The sequence below is a fragment of the Pan troglodytes genome, chromosome 11 (genome assembly GCF_028858775.2).
Source record: "Pan troglodytes isolate AG18354 chromosome 11, NHGRI_mPanTro3-v2.0_pri, whole genome shotgun sequence".
NCBI lineage: Eukaryota > Metazoa > Chordata > Mammalia > Primates > Hominidae > Pan > Pan troglodytes.
This window is the reverse complement of record NC_072409.2, coordinates 13,129,546-13,145,903: the sequence shown is the minus strand read 5'-3', so window position 1 is coordinate 13,145,903 and position 16,358 is coordinate 13,129,546. Positions and strand designations below refer to the sequence as shown.

General features: G+C 41.7%; 1 protein-coding gene across 42 annotated transcripts in view; it reads left to right on the top strand.

Annotated features, from left to right (window-relative positions):
* GAPVD1 (GTPase activating protein and VPS9 domains 1) overlaps positions 1-16,358 on the top strand; it is a 109,172-nt gene that overhangs the window by 53,482 nt on the left and 39,332 nt on the right. For 23 of the 42 annotated variants that reach the window (XR_010148849.1, XM_024345880.3, XM_016961666.4 and 20 more), the window contains 3 exons: positions 4,133-4,293; positions 13,062-13,191; positions 15,438-15,563. Coding sequence is in view for 40 of the 42 variants with exons in the window: in XM_024345880.3 (XP_024201648.1) it covers positions 4,133-4,293; positions 13,062-13,191; positions 15,438-15,563 (417 nt within the window). In the remaining 2 variants the exon portion in view is untranslated. The remainder of the gene's footprint in view (positions 1-4,132; positions 4,294-13,061; positions 13,192-15,437; positions 15,564-16,358) is intronic. The other 19 variants (XR_010148850.1, XM_016961667.4, XM_016961665.4 and 16 more) reach the window with 1 other exon arrangement.

Sequence of the window (16,358 nt, the reverse complement as noted above, 5' to 3'; positions counted from 1 at the left end):
ACTTCAGCCTGGGTGACAGAGTGAGACCCTATCTCAAAAAAAAAAAAAAATTATGTAGCCCCCTCCTTTCTACAAAGTTCTAAATAATATAATAAACAATATTATTTTAGAAGTTTCCATCAATAAAGTGGAAAATAATAGTATTTTCTATTATTTTCATTAATAATCAGTCTTTTATCAACTGAGCTAAGATATCTTAATGTTACAAAATGAAGCAAAAGTTTCATTTTATTTTTTCAAGTTTGTTTATTTAAGAATTCTATTTAATTAAGCCTTATTTGCTTGGTTAACATTTGTTATCTATCTGTCTATAAAAAAATTAATTGAGCATATACCATGTTCCATACTGTGGGTAGGCACTTTATAAATGTTGTTTCATTTAATCCCCACAGAAGTCCTGTGAGAGTGGATGTGTCTTGCCCATGAGGCACTGTGATAGACACTGGATACAAAGACCATTAGGACCTGCCCTTACTGTCAAGTTGGCTGTTGATAGTTTAGTTAGGGAGAACAAGAAGAGACTAGTACCCTTCAGCATACTAAGCATTCTGAGGAGATAAATATGAGGGTTATGGGGACACCTAACTTAGCCAAAATGGTGGTGGTATCAGGAGAAGATCTTGGAGCAGGTGAAGTCTGTTTGCACTTTGTGATGAATGGGAGTTAGACAAAGTAAACAAGATGAGGAAAAAGTGTTTAAGCCAGGGGAACAGGAGTATTTTAGTGCCTGCCTAATTATAATGAGGAACTCAGCAACACTTAGTGAACATAGTTCTTTTTAATTTATGCATTTTGAAGAGAGGGATTTTACTTTTAAACTTCTGTGAGCTAATTTTTTAAGAACTGCCAGTTTCTTAAAATTAATCTACCTTATATTTAACGTAATGTGGAATTGTATCAACAGGAGTGTGGCATCATACTCTTCAAGTCTTTGTCTTATTGTATCACCCCAAAATGTCAGTTTTCAAAATAAAAAATAGAAAAAGCGATTTTACACTTATTGGTGTTTTGTTTGTTTGTTTGTTTGTTTTTTGTTTTTTTTTGAGATGGAGTCCCCCTCTTGTTGCCCAGGCTGGAGTGCAGTGGCACAATCTTGGCTCACTGCAACCTCTGCCTTCCAGGTTCAAGCGATTCTTCTGCCTCAGCCTCCCCAGTAGCTGGGATTATAGATGCCCACCACCACGCCCGGCTAATTTTTATATTTTTGGTAGAGACAGGGTTTTGCCATGTTGGCCAGGCTGGTCTTGAACGCCTGACCTCAGGTGATCCACCTGCCTCGGCCTCCCAAAGGGCTGAGATTACAGGTGTGAGCCACCGTGCCCGGGCACTTAATGGTTTTTTGTGGGCTATTTGCACTCTGTTCACATGATGAAGTAAATGATTTTTAGTAAATCAGAGATTTTTTTTCCATTGTTCACTGCTATACATTAGTTTTTTCATTTCCCATTATCCAAAAGTGTCATTAAATATGAGTCTGATGGAAAGTGAATTTCAAATGTATGCCCAATATTATTTTGTATAGTCTTGTTACCTGGCTATTGCATTTATTTCGTATCTTAAAAAATCTGTCCATTGTTCAGAGGGTTGATTTTCTTTCTATTTAATGCTTTCGCAACCCAGGACAACAGTTAGCAGCCATCACTGCCTGGGATTCCTCAGCTACCAATATTACCTCTCATATTACACTAGTAACCCCGTTTGGTGGGTAATAGGCTGTTCTTCCTCTTCTTTTATAATTTTATTTAAGAAATAGTTTATAAAAGTATGCTCCATGTGCATGTTGCTTTTACTTTATGTAAATTGCTACATAAAATTTGATTGCTTGCATTTTTATAAATTATAGTTACAGAGTTTGTTATGATTCGTAGATCTGTTTATGAACTTGAATTTAAATTTGCAATTCAGTAAAAGATAGGGTGAGCAAATAAAGGTATGAGTAGGCCTATTTTAGACTTGGAAATTGATGTGTGCTCTGAATTTTCAGATTAAAAGTGATTAATGAACATTAATCAGCATTGTAAAGAAAGGTGATTGTTTATATTTCTGCCTCTGTCTTCAAGTGGGTCAGCTTTCATACAATGTGAAGTTGACTTTTGCTGCTACTATAGTTGTTTTTGCTTTATGTCTGTATTTTTTATTATTTTGTACCAAAACATAATTTCTATTTAGTATTCTGGTTGTACTGCATTTTATTGTCTTCTGAAAGAAAATAGAAACTTTTTTTCTTGATTTTTTTTTTTGAGGCGGAGTCTAGCTCTTGTTGCCCCGGCTGGAGTGCAATGGCGTGATCTCGGCTCACCGCAACCTCTGCCTCCTGGGTTCAAGCCATTCTCCTGCCTCAGCCTCCCAAGTAGATGGGATCACAGGCGTGTGCCACCACGCCAGCCAATTTTGTATTTTTAGTAGAGATGGGTTTTCTCCATGTTGGTCAGGCTGGACTTGAACTCCCGGCCTCAGGCGATCCACCCACTTCAGCCTCCCAAAGTGCTGAGATTACAGGCATGAGCCACCGTGCCCAGCCTTCTTCTTTTTTTTTTTTTAGACGGAGTTTCGCTTTTATCACGCAGGCTGGAGTGCAATACTGCGATCTCGGCTCACTGCAACCTCCGCCTCCCGGGTTCAAGTGATTCTCCTACCTCAGCCTCCCAAGTAGTTGGGATTACAGGTGCCTGCCACCATGCCTGGCTAATTTTTTGTATTTTTAGTAGAGACGGGGTTTCACCATGTTGGCCAGGCTGGTCTCGAACTCCCGACCTCAGGTGATCCACCTGCCTCAGCCTCCCAGAGTGCTAGGATTACAGGTGTGAGCCACTACACCCAGCAATTATTTTAGGAAAAAGTATTTTTCATTTGCTTATACACAGGGGAAAGAAACAAAAATAATTGAAGCCTTTATTAATTTATACTGTTTCCAAAGCAGAAAGGACCTCTTCTCCAAACATAAATAAATTTTCTCTCTTTTATCTTTGAAAAGACATTAATGCATTTCAGGGGGGAAGGTACATTTAAAAACTGATTCTGGGCTGGGCACGGTGGCTCATGCCTGTAATCCCAGCACTTGGGGAAGCCGAGGTGCGTTTATCACCTGAGATCAGGAGTTCAAGACCAGCCTGAGCAACATGACAAAACCCCGTCTCTACTAAAAGTACAAAATTCACCAAGTGTGGTGGTGTCTGCCTGTAATCCCAGCTACTTGGGAGGCTGAGGCAGGAGAATTGCTTGAACCCAGGAGGCGGTGATCGCAATGAGCTGAGACTGCGCCATTGCACTGTAGCCTGGGCAACAAGAGTGAAACTCCGTCTCAAAAAAACCAACACTGATTCTGGTTTTGTTAACAGTTGCCTAACTTAAAGTATCTTATTTATGTGGCTATTAGGTTTTCATATAAAATTTTCTTTTTTCTTTCTTTTTTTTTTTTGAGATGGAGTCTCACTCTGATGCCCAGGCTGGAGTGCAGTGGTGCAAACTTGGCCCACTTCAGTCTCCGTCTGCCTGGTTCAAGTGATTCTCCTGTCTCAGTCCCCCGAGTAGCTGGGATTACAGGTGCATGTCACCATGCCTGGCTAATTTTTTGTATTTTAGTAGAGATGGGGTTTCACCGTGTTGCCCTGGCTGGTCTCGAACTCCTGAATTCAGGCAATCCACCTGCCTCAGCCTCCCAAAGTGCTAGGATTACAGGAGTAATCCCTCATATGAAATTTTCTAATGCTTGTAAGCTCAGTTATTGGTATGGGAGACCTGTAGCAGTTACATCAATTTATAGGAAAAATAGTTAAGGTATCTTAAAAAGATAAGAAATGAGGTAATGCTTTTCTTGTCACTCCAAGTCTTAAATTTATTGTGACATGTTTGCTGTTCTGCAGATGTGATCATCTGTGTGGCACTTCCTGTCAGATGCACTTGGATCATTGTTCTTGATTATCAGTTTTGAAGGAGAATCTTTATTAGTCAGTAGAGTAACTGGGAGGATCTGGTTTGTTTTGTTTTGTTTTGTTTTTTCTTATTTATATTTTTTACCACTCTTGTGCATGTGCAAATGTTCTGCACTAATAGAAAATATATTCATATTTAGTATACCATTTTCTTCATTTGTCTATTTCTCTAAATTATTTTATTTGAAATTTTTTATTAGCAACTCGGAGCAGAAGCCGCACCAATATGCTAATGGACCTACATATGGACCATGAAGGATCATCTCAAGAAACCATCCAGGAGGTGCAACCAGAAGAGGTGTTGGTCATTTCCTTAGGTACAGGTCCCCAGCTTACTCCAGGGATGATGTCAGAAAATGAGGTATGAATCAGTTGCTTCTATAAATCAATATGTCTTAGTCCATACAGGCTGCTGTAACAAAACACCAGAGGTTGGGTGGCTTATAAACAACAGATATTTATTTCTCACATTTGTAGAGGCCAGGAAGTCTATAGTCAAGGCAGATTCAGTGTCTTGTAAGGATCTGTTTACTGGTTCATAGATGATGTATTCTTGCTGTGTCTTTGGGCTTATTTTTTTTTGAGATGGAGTGTCACTCTTGTTGCCCAGGCTGGAGTGCAATAGCACGATCTCGGCTCACTGCAACCTCCCAATCCCGGGTTCAAGCAATTGTCCTGCCTCAGCCTCCTGAGTAGCTGGGATTACAGGCATGCATCACCATGCCCAGCTAATTTTGTATTTTTAGTAGAGACAGGGTTTCTACATGTTGGTCAGGCTGGTCTCAAACTCCCCAACTGAGGTGATCCGCCTGCCTTTGCCTCCCAAAGTGCTGAGATTACAGGTGTGAGCCACCACGCCTGGCTGGTTGGGCTATTTTATAAGGGCACTTATTCCATTTGTGAGGGCCCTGCCTTCATGACCTAATCACCTCTCCAAAGGCCCAATGTCCAAATACCATCACCTTGGGGGTTAGAATTTCAGCATACAGATTTTGGGGGAGCACAAACATTCAGATCCTAGCAATGAATTTTTTTTTTCTTTTTCTTTCTTTTTTTTTTTTGAGACAGAGTCTCACTCTGTCACCTAGGCTGGAGTGCAGTGGCACGATCTCAGCTCACTGCAAGCTCTGCCTCCCGGATTCACACTGTTCTCCTGCCTTAGCCTCCCAAGTAGCTGGGACTACAGGTGCCCGCCACCACGCTCGGCTAATTTTTTGTATTTTCAGTAGAGAAGGGGTTCCACCGTGTTAGCCAGGATGGTCTCGATCTCCTGACCTCGTGATCCACCTGCCTCGGCCTTCCAAAGTGTTGGGATTACAGGCGTGAGCCACTGTGCCCAGCCATTTTTTTCTTTTTTTTTGACATGGAGTCTCACTCTGTTGCACAGCTGGAGTGCAATGGTGCGATCTTTGCTCACCGCAGCCTCTGCCTCCTGGGTTCAAGCAATTCTCCTGCCTCAGCCTCCTGAGTTGCTGGTCTTACAGGCATGTGCCACCGCACCTGGCTAACTTTGTATTTTTAGTAGAGACGGGGTTTTGCCATGTTGGCCAGACTGGTCTCGAACTTCTGACCTCCAGTGATCCACCCACCTTGGCCTCCCAAAGTGCTGGGATTACAGGTGTGAATCACTGCACCCAGCCAGTGAATTTAATGCTTAATTCTTTGTTATCTTCAGTGGTCCCACCATGACACACCATCACATGCTAAGCTCCCTGTGAACAGTTGTGAGGCCCTTCACATTAATACATCTGTGGCACTGAAGTTGGTGAATAGGTCCAAGCATAAGGAATTTTCCAGGCAGTAGCAGAAGAGAGATGAAGCCAGGAGATTGTGGTATGGAAATTACAGAGACTTTTCCAGTGACTTGTAGGAAATGTTTTGTGTTCATTTTCTTTCTAGTGGTATACTAGTAGTATTCCTGCATTATAGAGCCAAAAATATGTTGAGATGTATTTTGAGATACATGTTGTATTCTTTGGCTGGTCAGGAAAAAATGGAAGAGATAATGGAAAACTAAGAAAATAAATTTTTTTAAGAAATGGAGTTTGAGGCTTGGGAATCATTTTTAATATATTTGTAACAAAAAGCTTGGCTTAAAGGTGAATGAAAAGAAGGTCAGGCCTGGTGGCTCACACCTATAATCCCAGCACTTTGGGAGTCTGAGGTGGGTGGATCCCCCGAGGTCAGGAGTTCGAGACCAGCCTGACCAACATAGTAAAACCCCATCTTTACTAAAAATAAAAATTAGCTGGGTGTGGTGGCGCATGCCTGTAATCCCAGCTACTTGGGAGGCTGAGACAGGAGAATCGCTTGAACTGGGGAGGTGGAGGTTGCAGTGAGCTGAGATCGCCCCATTGCACTCCGGCCTGGGCAACAAGAGTGAAACTCTGTCTCAAAACAAAACAAAAAACAGAAAAAAGAAACAAAAAGACAAGAAGAAGAAATCTTGACTCCCTAAAGATAGGAGTCTCTTCTCATAGAATTGTGAAATTGTGACCTCCTGAAAAAGTAGCAGCTTCTTTTTTTTTTTTTTTTTTTTTTTTTTGAGACGGAGTCTCACTCTGTCACCCAGGCTGGAGTGCAGTGGCGCGATCTCGGCTCACTGCGAGGTCCACCTCCCGGGTTCACGCCATTCTCCTGTCTCAGCCTCCCTAGCAGCTGGGACTACAGGCGCCCGCCACCACGCCCGGCTATTTTTTTGTATTTTTAGTAGAGACAGGGTTTCACCATGTTAGCCAGGATAGTCTCGATCTCCTGACCTCGTGATCCGCCCACCTCGGCCTCCCAAAGTGCTGGGATTACAGGCGTGAGCCATCGTGCCCTGCCAGTAGCAGCTTCTTATATTCAACAGTGATTGCTTGTTATTCAAGAAAATGGGCTAGGAAGAAGAGGCCAGTTTTAGTGATTGATAAAGTGATGGTGGTAAAGTGATGGTGGTTGGTAAAGCTGTGTTTGGGACTATGACATGATACCCCATAGGGAAGAAGACCAACAATCTTCGAAACTCCATCCTCCACACACACACAGATAAGCTGGCAAAAACTGTCAGAATCAACTTATTTGGAACTCTGGAATCTAATAAAAAACTTTTAACAACAAAGGAATGCTTAATGAAGAAAAAGACTGCTGAATTTTGTTAAGAGAGCTCTGTGATCCTACCCTGTTACCATCTTCAACCCCCAGCCCAGTGGCTGCTTTGAAGACAGCTTATATTACTGTGCAGTGTGCTGGTACTTGAGGGAGGAATGTGGACCTTATTCTGAAAGCAGCATGGTTGTGTATTTTGATCTGTCTGGTAGGTCCTGAAAGATCGTCTCAAAGGCTTGGCTTTGTTTTGCCTGTCTCTGATCTTTCCCAGGGCCGAGGCAGCTACACAGGTGGCATTTGTCAAAAGTATTGAAAAGCAGATATATTAGTTGCTTCTGCTTGCATTAAGGGATAACAGTCAGGGCAATCCGCATACAGATCCAAATGCTTATGAAGGAAGAGGCTTGGGAAGGAGACACCAGGGGGCACAAAGGCTTTGAAAAGCTCCCACGTGTTCTGGGGAATCTACCAGGTTGTACACATACCCAGGGCTGGTCATGTGCTCAGGAAAGACCCTAGAAGATCCAAGCTCTCACTGCTGGGTAACCTTCAGGCTGAACCCAAGTAGGAAGTGAAGGCTAAGGTACAGTTGCAAACTGCCTGGCTAAGTGTTGAAGTTCCCCAAAACAGAGCCAGTCTTCAAAGACTTGGAAATGTTTTGTTTTATTATTCCAGGTGTTAAATCTGCCAAATCACGTGCTCACCACTAAGCTAACAGAACAGAAACTTCAGAGGCCACACATGACAGAAAATTTAGAGAGAACATTAAATAGTCACTACAACAAGCAGCAACAACCAACTAGGGGTTAAGGGTATATAATCTGATTTCCAGAATTGCCACTTTGTAACATTTATTTGTTTATTTTTTATTTTAATTTTTTTATTATACTTTAAGTTCTGGGATACATGTGCAGAACGTGCAGGTTTGTTACATAGGTATACATGTGCCATAGATCTACATTAGATATTTCTCCTAATGATATCCCTCCCCTAACCCCCTACCCCTGTGACAGGCCCCAGTGTATGATGTTCCCCTCCCTGTGTCCATGTATTCTCATTGTTCAACTCCCACTTATGAGGGAGAACATGCGGTGTTTGGTTTTCTGTTCCTGCATTAGTTTGCTGAGAATGATGGTTTCCAGCTTCATCTGTATCCCTGCAAAGGACATGAACTAATCCTTTTTTATGGCTGCATAGTATTCCATGGTGTATATGTGCCACGTTTTCATTATCCAGTCTATCGTTGATGGGCATTTGGGTTGGTTCCAAGTCTTTGCTATTGTGAATAGTGCTTCAATAAACGTATGTGTGCATGTGTCTTTATAGTAGAATGATTTATAATCCTTTGGGTATATACACCCAGTAATGGGATTGCTGGGTCAGATGGTATTTCTGGTTCTAGATCCTTGAGGAATTGCCACACTGTCTTCCATAACAGTTGAACTAATTTACACTCCCACCAACAGTGTGAAAGTGTTCCTGTTTCTCCACATTCTCTCCAGCATCTGTTGTTTCCTGACTTTTTAATGATCACTTTGTAATATTTAAAATGTCTGCTTTTCAGCAAAACTTATGAGGCATATAAAGAAACAAAAATATGGCCCTTTCACAGGAAAAAAGTTAATAGAAAATGTCCTTGATGGGCCAGGCACAGTGGCTCGTGGCCGTAATCCCAGCACTTTGGGAGGCGAAGGTGGGCTGTTCATGAGGTCAGGAGTTCGAGATCAGCCTGACCAACATGGTGAAACCCCGTCTCGACTAAAAATACAAAAATTAGCCAGGCGTGGTGGTGTGCACCTGTAATATCAGCTACTCAGGAGGCTGAGGCAGGAGAATCGCTTGAACCTGGGAGGCGGAGGTTGCAGTGAGCCAAGATTGCGCCATTGCACTCTAGCCTGGGCAATACAGCGAGACTCTGTCTCAAAAAAAAAAAAAAAAGAAAATGTCCTTGATGGCCGGGCGGTGGCTCACGCCTGTAATCCCAGCACTCTGGGAGGCTGAGGTGGGTGGATCACCTGAAGTTGGGAGTTTGAGACCAGCCTGAGCAACATGGAGAAACCCTGTCTCTACTAAAAATACAAAATTAGCTAGGCCTGGTGGCACATGCCTGTAATCCCAGTTACTCGGGAGGCTGAGGTAGGAGAATCGCTTGAACTTGGGATGTAGAGGTTATGGTGAGCTGAGATTGTGCCGTTGTACTCCAGCCAGGGCAACAAGAGCGAAACTCTGTCTCAAAAAAAAAAAAGAAAGAAAAGAAAGAAAATGGCCTTGATGAAGCACAGACATTGGACTTACTCAAGACTTTAAATCAATTTTTTTTTTTTAATATACTTAAAGAGCTATGGAAACCACGGACAAAGAACTAAAGAAAACCAAGAGAACAAGGTCTCACCAAATAGAAGATATCAATAAAGGGGTAGAAATTACAGAAGGAACCATATAGAAATTCTGGAGTTGAAAAGTATAATAACTGGAATGAAAAATACACTAGAGGGGTTCAACAGCAGATTTGTACGGGCAGAAAAATCAGTGAACTTGAAGATGGATCAATTGAGATTATCTAGTCTCAGGAGCAGAAAGATTACAAAAGACAAGGACATTATATGTTGATAAATAGTCATTAAGAAGATACACCCAGCACTTTGGGAGGCCACTCTCACTGCAGCCTCCGCCTCCCCTGTTCAAGTGATTCTCCTGCCTCAGCTTCCCTAGTAGCTGGGACCACAGGCATATGCCACTATGCCCAGCTAATTTTTGTATTTTTAGTAGAGACAGGGTTTCACTTTATGTTGGCCAGGTTGCTCTCAAACTCCTGACCTCAGGTGATCTGCCCACCTCAGCCTTCCAAAGTGTTGGGATTAGAGGCGTGAGCCACTGTGGCCAGCTAAAGTTTTTTTAGCACTCAGATTCTGTGGTTTTAGTTTAATCCAGAGTTTGCAGATGCTCTGATTTAGAAGAATGAAATTAGATTTTCGTATTTTATACTCCAGTGTGTATTTTGTATTTTATACTCCAGTGTGACTGACTTTGTACAGTGGCTTTCTGTATGGCGTCTCAAAATTGCTTGCCTTTGGATATGATTTGGAAAAATATCTTCATTGTGTTATATAATCCCTTTTCTGTTAATTCACGTGAATCTCCAGACCTTGAAATGATTTTTCTCCTGATGTTTTAGTTTCACATCACTCACTATGGTGAATAGTTTAAGTTATCTTAAAAATAAAAAATTTAAAATATTTATGTTGGCCAGTTATGGTGGCTTATGCCTGTAATCCCAGTATTTTGGGAGGCTGAGGTGAGAGGATTGCTTGAAACCAAAAGTTCAAGACCAGCCTGGGCAACATAGTAAGACCTTGTCTCTACAAAAATAAAAAAATTTCCAGGGATGGTGGCTCACACCTGTAATCCCAGCGCTTTGGGAGGCTGAGGCGGAAGGATCCTTGGGTCCAGGACTTCAAGACCAGCCTGGGCAACTTGGCGAGACCCTGTCTTAATAATAAATAGGCCAGGCGCAGTGGCTCACACCTGTAATCCCAGAACTTTGGGAGGCCGAAGCAGGCAGATCACTTGAGGTCAGGAGTTTGAGACCAGCCTGGCCAACATGGTGAAACCCCATCTTTACTAAAAATACAAAAATTAGCCGGGTGTGGTGGCACATGCCTGTAATCCCAGCTACTTGGGAGGCTGAGACAGGAGAATCGCTTGAACCTGGGAGGCGGAGGTGGCAGTGAGTCAAGATCATGCCATTGCACTCCAGCCTAGGTGACAGATTGAGACTCTATCTCAAAAATATAATAATAATAATAATAATACGAAGAACTAAAAATAAAAAAAATTAGCTGGGCTTGGTGGTGTGTACCTGTAGTCCCAGCTACTCAGGAGGCTAAAGCAGGAGGATTGCCTGTGCCTAGGGGTTCAAGGCTGTGGTGAGCCATCATTGCACCACTGCACTCCAGCCTGGGCAACAGAATGAGTTCCATCTTAAAAAAATTTTTTTTAATAAAAATTTTATGTGTATTTAATTTTTTTTTTGAGATGGAATCTCCCTCTGTCACCCAGGCTGGAGTGCAGTGGTGCAATCACAGCTCACTGCAACCTCCACTTCCCAGGTTCAAGTGATTCTCCAGCCTCCTGAGCAGCTGGGATTACAGGTGTGTGCCACGACGCCTGGCCTATGTCTATTAATTTCAAGCAAATAGGGAAAAAAAAACTTTTTTTTTTTTTTTTTTGAGATGCAGTCTTGCTCTGTCACCCAGGCTGGAGTGCAGTGGTGCAATCTCAGCTCATTGCAACTTCCACCTCCCGGGTTCAAGCGATTCTCCTGTCTCAGCCTCCCAAGTAGCTGGAATTACAGGCGTACACCACCACACCTGGTTAATTTTGTATTTTTAGTAGAGATGGGATTTTGCCACGTTGCTCAGGTTGAACTCCTGACCTCAGGTGATCCACCGGCCTTGACCTCCCAGAGTGCTGGGGTTACAGGCATGAGCTGCCACCGCTCCCAGCCAAAAAACCTGTATTTAAAGGCATCATGTGTAAATGTATAAAACCATTTCAAAACCTTTAATTTACTCAGAGCCAAAACAGCAACCAAGAATTTTTTTTTTCTTTCTGTTTAAAAATCATTTATCTTTTAGCTGACAAAATTGTATCTATTTATGGTATACATGTTTTGATATACATTGTGGAATGGCTGAATCAAGCTAAATAACCTGTATCGCCTCACATATTTTTCATTTTTTGTGGTAAGTTTTTTTCTTTGTAAGTGAGGGTACTATTCTTCCTTCATATTTCAGCAACAGCCAAGGGAGCCAAGGCCTCTGAGTTCAAGTCCAAGGTATACCTAAAACATGCTATGTGACTTTCAACAAAGCACTTAATTCTTCATTAAGGTGGAGATATACACACAAAGCTGAGTTGTGAGGCTTGTAGGGAGTAGTGAGATGTAGTTATGTTATTTGGAAGTCATCTGGCAAATGGAAAGCATATAAAAAGGCCATCAGTCTAAGCTGGAGATGTCTGTGAAGTCATACTTCAGTTTCTGGTGTGGACTTTTGTGGCCCTGTATGTATGTTGTGATCAAGTGGACGTTCAAACTAGATGGATTAAATCTTGATGCCTACAAAATAACATGATTACACGTTTTCTTCTAGTTGAATTTATTTACTTTTATTTACTTTAAATTTTATTTAAATTTTGCAAATTTAGTATGTTTAAAAATTTTATTTATTTATTTTTTATTTTTATTTTTTTGAGATGGAGTCTCACTGTATCGCCCAGGCTAGAGTGCAGTGGCGCGATCTCGGCTCACTGCAAGCTCCGCCTCCCAGGTTCACGCCATTCTTCTGCCTCAGCCTCCCAAGTAGCTGGGACTACAGGCGCCCACCACCACGCCCGGCTAATTTTTTTTGTAGTTTAGTAGAGATGGGGTTTCACCATGTTAGCCAGCATGGTCTCGATCTCCTGACCTCGTGATCTGCCTGCCCTGGCCTCCCAAAGTGCTGAGATTACAGACGTGATCCTCTGCGCCCAGCCTTGTTGATTTACTTTCTTTAAATTTTGCAAATTTAATATGTGACATGACAACTGTTTTATGTGCATCTTTTTACTTAATTCTCAACAATTACATGGCATACATACTGTTACTGTCACCATTTTATAGATGAAGAAACTGAGGCTTAGAGAATTTCAATAACTTGCCTATCCAAGGTTACATAGTTGACACATGACAGAATTAGAAGGACCAGCGTGCTGACACCAAAGACTTCTGATTTGTATAATTCTCACCACTACTCATCTGGTAGTCTGGTTGCCTGTTCTATCTGTAACACTCGTAGGGTAATGGAAAGGCATGGCTTCAGCTGCTTTAATTTATATACTTTTATTCCACAGGTATTTAAAAGCTTGACAGACCTTCTAAATAGGTTTGTAGTTAAAAATGGATAGTTTAAGATTAAGGAGTTAAATATGCATTTGCTGTGGTTTGTTTCCTTATCAGTAATCTTTCCATTGATAAACCAAAATTGACATTTTATTTTTTAGGTCCTAAACATGCAGCTTTCGGATGGAGGACAAGGAGATGTCCCTGTTGATGAAAACAAACTCCATGGTAAACCTGATAAAACCTTGCGCTTTTCCCTCTGCAGTGATAATCTGGAAGGAATATCTGAAGGTGAAGGGTTACTTCATTCAAGGAGTTGTGTGATTCAATTAATAGTTTGTTTTGTGTTTTTTAAAGGAGCTTATAAATTATAATTATACCATCTGTGCTTCTCACTGAGGAGACTAATGAAGATTTCCTCTAATGAGCCTGAACAGTTGGCTGTGAAGATTGTTTCCTGAATAAAATTAAAATTGCAAGATGCCTTTGGTCATATAAAATGGAGAAGATATGTCTTTATTCAGACTTAAATAGAATAACAGCAAGTTCTGTTTCTGCAGTATTAATATATACCAAAGCTTATAGAGCTCCTTTAGAAGGATATCATGCATGTCTAAACGGGAAAAAATGGACTTACTAGTATTTCAACCTGTTGCACATACTCTTAAATGTTCTGTATTCCTTTACTCACACTCACACATACCTTTATGAAGCAGGAGACAATGGAAATAGGTATTAAAAAGAAAATTCAAAGCCAAGATTGTGAAATGAGAATATGTCATTTTGCCTACTAGTACCAATTTTTTTTTTTTTTTTTTTTTTTTTTTTTTTGAGACAGAGTCTCGTTCGTTGCCCAGGCTGGAGTGCAGTGTCGCAATCTCGGCTCACTGCAAGCTCCGCCTCCCGGGTTCACGCCATTCTCCTGCCTCAGCCTCCTGCATAGTTGGGACTACAGGCACCCGCCACCACGCCTGGCTAATTTTTTGTATTTTTAGTAGAGACGGGGTTTCACCGTGTTAGCCAGGATGGTCTCGATCTCCTGACCTCGTGATCCGCCCGCCTCAGCCTCCCAAAGTGCTGGGATTACAGGCGTGAGCCACCGCGCCCGGCCCCAGATTTTTTTTTATTTAAAGACAACAGTTCAAATTTACTGACATTTAAAAAGAAACCTAAAATATAATAACTTCATATTTTAATCTGACTTTTCCAAAAAAAGACATGTAATGTATGTTCATTCTACAAAATAGAGAAATAGAATCACCTATAATCTCAAAATTTTGTTGATAGCAGTTGACGTTTTAGATTATTCACAGCAAAATTAGGTTTATCCTGTTTTGTAACCTTTTGTAATTTAATAATATGGCATTAACATTTCCCTTTGTAATTTAACATTCTTAAATAACATGGTTTTTATGGCTGTTTTCCTTACCTCACATGGGCATATCATAATTTTTTTCAACTTTCTTCTGTGATTAAATCTATGGATTTCTTCCACTTTTCGGACATAATAACTTCTGGGCTGGGCGAAGTGGCTCATGCCTCTAATCCCAGCACTTTGGGATGCCAAGGTGGGTGGATTCACTGAGCTCAGGAGTTTGAGACCAGCCTGGGCAACACGGTGAAACCCCATCTCTACTAAAATACAACAAATTAGCTGGGTGTGGCAGCGTGTGCCTGTAGTCCCAGCTACTCGGGAGACTGAGGCAGGAGAATTGCTTGAACCGGGGAGGCGGAGGTTGCAGTGAGCCAAGATGGTGCCACTGCATTCCAGCTTGGACGATAGAGCGAGACTCTCTCTAAAAAAAAAAAAAAGAAAAAGCTCTATAACAAGCAACTTTAGATTAATTATTATTATTATTTTTTGAGATGGAGTCTCACTTTTGTTGCCCAGGCTGGAGTGCAATGGTGCGATCTCAGCTCACTGCAACCTTTGCCTCCCGGGTTCAAGCAATTCCCCTGCCTCAGCCTCCTAAGTAGCTGAGATTACAGGCATGTGCCATCAGGCCGGCTAATTTTTATATTTTTTGTTTTGTTTTGTTGTGTTGTGTTTTGTTTTGTTTTTTGAGATGGAGTCTCGCTCTGTCGCCCAGGCTGGAGTGCAGTGGCGCGATCTCGGCCCACTGCAAGCTCTGCCTCCTGGGTTCACGCCATTCTCCTGCCTCAGCCTCCTGAGTAGCTGGTACTACAGGTGCCCGCCACCACGCCTGGCTAAATTTTTATATTTTTAGTAGAGACGGGGTTTCACCATGTTAGCCAGGATGGTCTCGATCTCCTGACCTCATGATCCACCCACCTCAGCCTCCCAAAGTGCTGGGATTACAGGCATGAGGCATTGCACCCAGCAGATTAATTTGTTATTAGCACCTTAGGATAAATTCCTAGAAGCAGAATTTCTCAAAGGGCATGTGTTTTTTTAAGGTATAAAAAGTATTAAAAACACTTTAATCAGTTGTTAGTGTTTTATCAAGGCATGAAAAATTGTGTGGTGGCTCATGACTGTTTTAAAAAGATTGCTCACACTATAAACATTTCTCTAGGTCCTTCAAATCGCTCCAATTCCGTGTCCTCCCTAGACCTAGAAGGAGAGTCTGTGTCAGAACTTGGAGCAGGACCTTCTGGCAGTAATGGAGTTGAAGCTCTACAGCTGTTAGAACATGAGCAAGGTAAAGTGAAGTTGAACACAGTTGCCTAAGTAGCAAAGAATTTACCTGATTGCAAGATGAGCAGTGTGTTTTCATTAAGTTGGCTTGGTTCAGTAAGAGATTAAATCACCATTAAACTTAACATTTATTCATCATTCCTTCAGTTTTTCAAAATGTATTTAGTTGGTAAGTGGATTGTTTAGGCTTAATAAATTAATATAAATTACTTGAAATTCAGTAATATTTGATATTTTAATTATGTAATATTTTGGGGATACAATGTAAATACTCAAGGCTCAAGGAACTTAGAATAGGGAAAGAATAGTACACAATTGATTTAAAGTATCATAAAAGTATTTGGCAGTTCTGAGTGAGAGATACATATGGTTGAAAGTATAGGGAAAGCTGCTGGGCCTGGTGGCTCACACCTGTAATCCCAGCACTTTGGGTGGCTGAGGCGGGTGGATCACCTGAGGTCGGGAGTTCAAGACCAGCCTGACCAACATGGAGAAAGCCCGTCTCTACTGAAAATACAAAATTAGCCAGGGTGGTGGCGCATGCCTGTAATCCCAGCTACTTGGGCGGCTGAGGCAGGAGAATCGCTTGAACCCAGGAGGCGGAGGTTGCGGTGAGCCAAGATCGTGCCATTGCACAACAGGCTGGGCAAAAAGAGCAAAACTCTGTCTCAAAAAAAAGAAAGTATAGGGAAAGTTTATTGGAAGAAAATATTAGCCTTGAGGGCTGGCTGGCATTGCCTTGGCAGAAGTTGGAGATAGGTCATTCTAGGTGAAGGACAAGCATAAGCAAGTCAAAGAG